Source organism: Benincasa hispida, chromosome 2, assembly GCF_027475165.1.
Source record: "Benincasa hispida cultivar pf3 chromosome 2, pf3_genome.v1.1, whole genome shotgun sequence".
Taxonomy (NCBI): domain Eukaryota; kingdom Viridiplantae; phylum Streptophyta; class Magnoliopsida; order Cucurbitales; family Cucurbitaceae; genus Benincasa; species Benincasa hispida.
The window spans coordinates 3,251,332-3,255,860 of NC_143479.1; the positions used below are offsets into that span (position 1 = coordinate 3,251,332).

A 4,529-nucleotide genomic window follows, 5' to 3' on the forward strand; every position below is an offset into this window, starting at 1 on the left:
TCCATGATGCTATCTTGTGTTCCCAAAATTATTCGTGACGTTGTTTGTCTGATATATTTCTAATGCTATCATGTACTGTTTCCTTCTTTGAATTGGTTTGATTGAGTTGTGTTTTGTGGGATCTTTTAGGTGAGTCTGTTTGGTTTCTTTATATTGTTTTATAATCTTTTGATATTGCATGTTACGCTAGGAAGTTACTTCATATTCTAACACATAGAATTAAATCTATTAAATAGAGTAATTGATCATTAAATAAAAAAATACAAAAGTAAACAAAAAAACACGTCTCAAAGCGATTTTAAACATGACAAAAATGATTTTAACAATTTCAAAATATCACACCACCACTTGTGTAGAGCACATAATTTCAACCATGAGACGGGTCATTCATTTCTCAGTTCAAAGCATAAGATACAGCAACAGGAATAGAGTTGCTTGCATTATTCATATTCTATCAAATGCATAAAAAACTAATAAGTTTTAACTTAATAATGATTTAGGAAGAAGGAACAAAACATAACATATTTTCTTGTCTTACCTGAATCGCGTGTACCGCCTATGAGTTCCTGATCTGCTGCTGCTGTGTACCATCTGCAGGAAGCTGTCTAGAAGCATCGGATAGAGCGGCAACGGCTGCCTGAGTCATAGTTTGGTACTGAGAAGCCATCGGCGTAGCCGGGATGCTCTGGGGTGGAGCATTATTGTAGTCAAATCCATAATTAGCAGTGCCCGAGGGGGCGGGAGCGACAGCTATAGATTGAGATGGATAGTTCATTTGGGGAAGACCCACGTATGGTTGCTGGAACTGGTTATGAGGGACCTGTAATAAGGGAGATGGAGTTGACGCCACCGCAGTTCTGTACACGCTCGCTGCCATTTCTGGCATAGCGGCGGTAACTTTCTGAGGATAGAGGGATGATTGATTACTATCATTGTAAATGATTGGAGAAGAGACAATGGCAGGGCTAGCTGATGCTTGCCGGTTAGGTACAGCCAAGGGAGTTTCAGAAGGACTTGATTGCACAGACATATTGTAGGTTGGTTGAGTTTGTGTAATGGGCATTAGATAGACTGGATATTGTTGATCAATTGGATGATGAAGTTGCTGTTGAGATGGTGCTGGAGTGTAAATAGGATGATAATACTGTTGAACGGGGACATGCCCCGCTGCGGCTGCAGGGTGGTGGTGATGGATGTAATGGGTGGTCGTGTGGACGAATTGTTGCGGTTGTTGTGGCTGCTTCTGATCTAATTGTGAAGTTAAGAGATAAGCAGGATCATGGAGATTTTGAATTGGTACTTGTTGACTTGTTAGGAAACCATCACTTTCTGCAATGGGAAAGGCTGGAACTGTGTTGTCTCTCACAATTTGGTCTTGAAAATACATGGGTTTGGACTGAGAATTTGCAGATGTTATGCTACTATCACTGTTACAAATACCAAGAATATTTTTGAATGAAGAACCATTTCAAACCGAACTAGCAAACATATTTGAGAACTCGAAGACACAATTGTACAATCTATAGAACAGACCCCCTTCAAGTAAGGGGCTCAAACTAGCAAACATAATTTCTATTTGTAACTTGAACATGGCTCTCATATTATAGTTTTCAAATTTCAGAAAATGAATGTCAGACGTATGTACTAATCTTCATAAGATCAAGAAGAAAATAACCATAATTGCTAGCAGGGACAAACAATTCCAAATTATAGCCATTAACACTGTAAAAGAACATGTTCTCAGATCAGAGCAAATTATAATCATGGTGAACAAGATCAAAATAACAATAATCATACGTGCTTCACAAGAGTAGCTAATACTATTCTTACGAACAAATTCCCACCAAGAACTAGGAAGCTAATAAACTTAACACGGGTTTTCTGAAAAAGCATTTGAATGAGCGAACTAAATCGAGCAAGTGAAATTTTGATAAGCAAAATCCAGATTCAAGCTTAATGACTAATTCGCAGAGGAGTTATACAATACCTGGCAACAGAATCCGGCGACGGTAGACCAAAACCACCACTAACAACAGGACTGGCAACACCCCTGTTTTGCAAGGTCTGCAATGGCAATGGAGGCTTCCGAAACGCCACCGTACCGGCCGGCTCCGGTCTCTCGTCGTCAAGAAAGACCCGATTAGCGTTTTCATGATTTGAAATAACACCCAATGGAATTGTTGCTGCAGCAGCCAACGCAGTAGGAATTGGAGGAACACCAAAATTCATTTGCCCAAACTGCTCATCCAATCCCACCTTCGGATCTTGAACTCTACCCTCCGTCTCTTCCACACGGACACGTATCGGCGGCAAATTGGACATTGATGGAACCGAAGAAGACGAACCAAACGAAGAATCATTTTCCACAGCAGGAGAATCAGGAATCGATTGCACATCTTGAGCCGAATTACTATTCTTCACAACCTGTTTGTCAATATGCCCTAAAGAATCATGACCTTGATTTTCCAAATCATTACACGAATCACTCGTATGAACCGCGTCGAGATTCACCATACATTCCATGGTAGCCGAATCAGAAAGCCCTCTCGGAATCATCCCGGCGGAGTTATTTAGAGCATCAACGAACCACGTTTCGTGTTTAGCATCGTCGAGCAAGGAACCCATAGAAGCCGCGGTTTCAGGCTTGATGAAGAAGAGGAACAAACGGATTCGTAAAGGTTTTGATGGTGAAGCCATGGTGATTCGGTCGTATTCTTCAATCATGTTCTCGAGATCTTCATCCGTTGCAATGGAGATTAAGGAATCGAGATCCTCATGAGGGAGCTGGTACTTGAGGGTGAATGGGCGGCCATTAAGGAGGGTTCGAGAGAGGCGCATACAGAGATCAGAAAGTGAGGAATGGCGGTCGACTACGACAATGCGGGTATCGCCGCCGACGTAGCATAGAGATTTATCGTGAGGACGAGGAATAATGTGGCCTCCATAGCTGCACATGAGGCGGAGCTTGGCCCCGGGAACTGGCGGGAGAGGATCGTCCCAATCGGCATTGTGGGAACGAGGTGAGGATTCAATGGAATCCTGGTAGTTGTTGTGCTGCTGCATGGTGGTCGCTGCAACGTTAGCGGTGGCGGCCGCGACGGCCGTTGTTGCACTGGGAGGAGGTGGTGGATCCATCATAGTCAACCCACTAATGAAATTCAATTTCTCAGATTGGGATGAAATAATGCACTTTAACTAAAAGATGGGTGTTATTTAATCATTTATAAATGTTTCTATTTTTCCCCCCCCTAAAAAATGTACGTTATTAAATAAAACTTTTAAAATTGCCCTTTTTTTACTATAAAATTTAAAGTATTTTATGTCATAATTCTATTATATGATATGAGATTATTTCTTACATTTCAAGATAGGTAAATTTGAGTAAGGTTAAGGCAATAGCATGACTTTTCACATAGAAGAATTGGCTTAGAGGTGAAAAATTGAATTATATATATATATATATATATAGTAGTTGTGATCCTCTTAATTTCTTCGAGTGAAAGAAATTTTAAAAGATAAGGTCAAATTGTGCGTGTGTTTTTTTTTTTTTCCATTTTGAGAATTATGAAATTATTTGCGTTTAAACTTTTAAATCATTAATACGTTTTGAAACCAATAATTTAGTGTAATATACTAATATATCTTTAACTTTTAAAAATAGATGTCAAGGAAAGACTAAGAAAATTGTGTACCCTAAATAAGTTTATATATATAAGAAAAGACATCCAAATTTTAATAAGTCTCATGTCAATTATGTAATACATTACATCATGAAAGTGTAACCAATAACATGGTACCTGATACCACACACCTTACATCTATAGAAGTATATTAATCGTGTTACCTAATATGTGTTTCACATGATCTTACTATGCCAATATGTGACTAGTGATAATATCTTTTCATCTATACATGAAGATAAAAACGAGATAGAGTGTCTAGTGATAATTTTAGTTAAATTATTTTTAAAATAATATTATTTTATTAATATAAAAGTTAAATTGATCTAATCTTATTTTAATTAGTTATTATTTTTAGTATTAATTACATCATTAATAGGAGTGTTCAAATGATCCAAGAACTTGGACAACTTGGACTTTCCAACCTAAATTATAAGGGTTGGGTTAGTTTTAATTTTGGGTTAGATTGGGTTGATTTTTTTTTTTTTTATTTTTTTGGGTTGGGTTGGATTCGGGTTACACTTTTAAAAAATCGGGTTGACCCAACCCAATCCAAAATTTCTAATATTATTAAAAAGTATGTATATTATAACTATAAATATCATAACTAATGTATATTGTTTTGATGTTTGCTTGAAGTTTGTAATAAATATCTTGGATTCTGATATTTAAAAATTTTAATGAAGTTTTAATTATTGATATGTGTGGTAGAAAAATTTAAATATTTTAAATTAATAAAAAATGAAAGAAAAATAAATAATCGGATAACCTAACCCAACCCAACCTGAATTTTAAGGGTTGGGTTGGAGACCATATTTGGGTCATTTGGGTAGCCAACTTGACCAACAC

At 37.4% G+C, this 4,529-nt stretch overlaps 1 protein-coding gene across 1 annotated transcript; it reads right to left on the reverse strand.

The window, feature by feature from the left end:
- Window positions 1-362: 362 nt before the first annotated feature.
- LOC120073075 (uncharacterized) lies at window positions 363-3,195 on the reverse strand. The gene is made up of 2 exons (XM_039025687.2): window positions 1,988-3,195; window positions 363-1,427 (listed from the first exon to the last, which is right to left on the reverse strand). The coding sequence occupies exons 1-2, from the start codon at window positions 3,136-3,138 to the stop codon at window positions 557-559; spliced, it is 2,022 nt and encodes a 673-aa protein (XP_038881615.1). The 5' UTR covers window positions 3,139-3,195; the 3' UTR covers window positions 363-556.
- Between the last annotated feature and the right edge of the window lie 1,334 nt (window positions 3,196-4,529).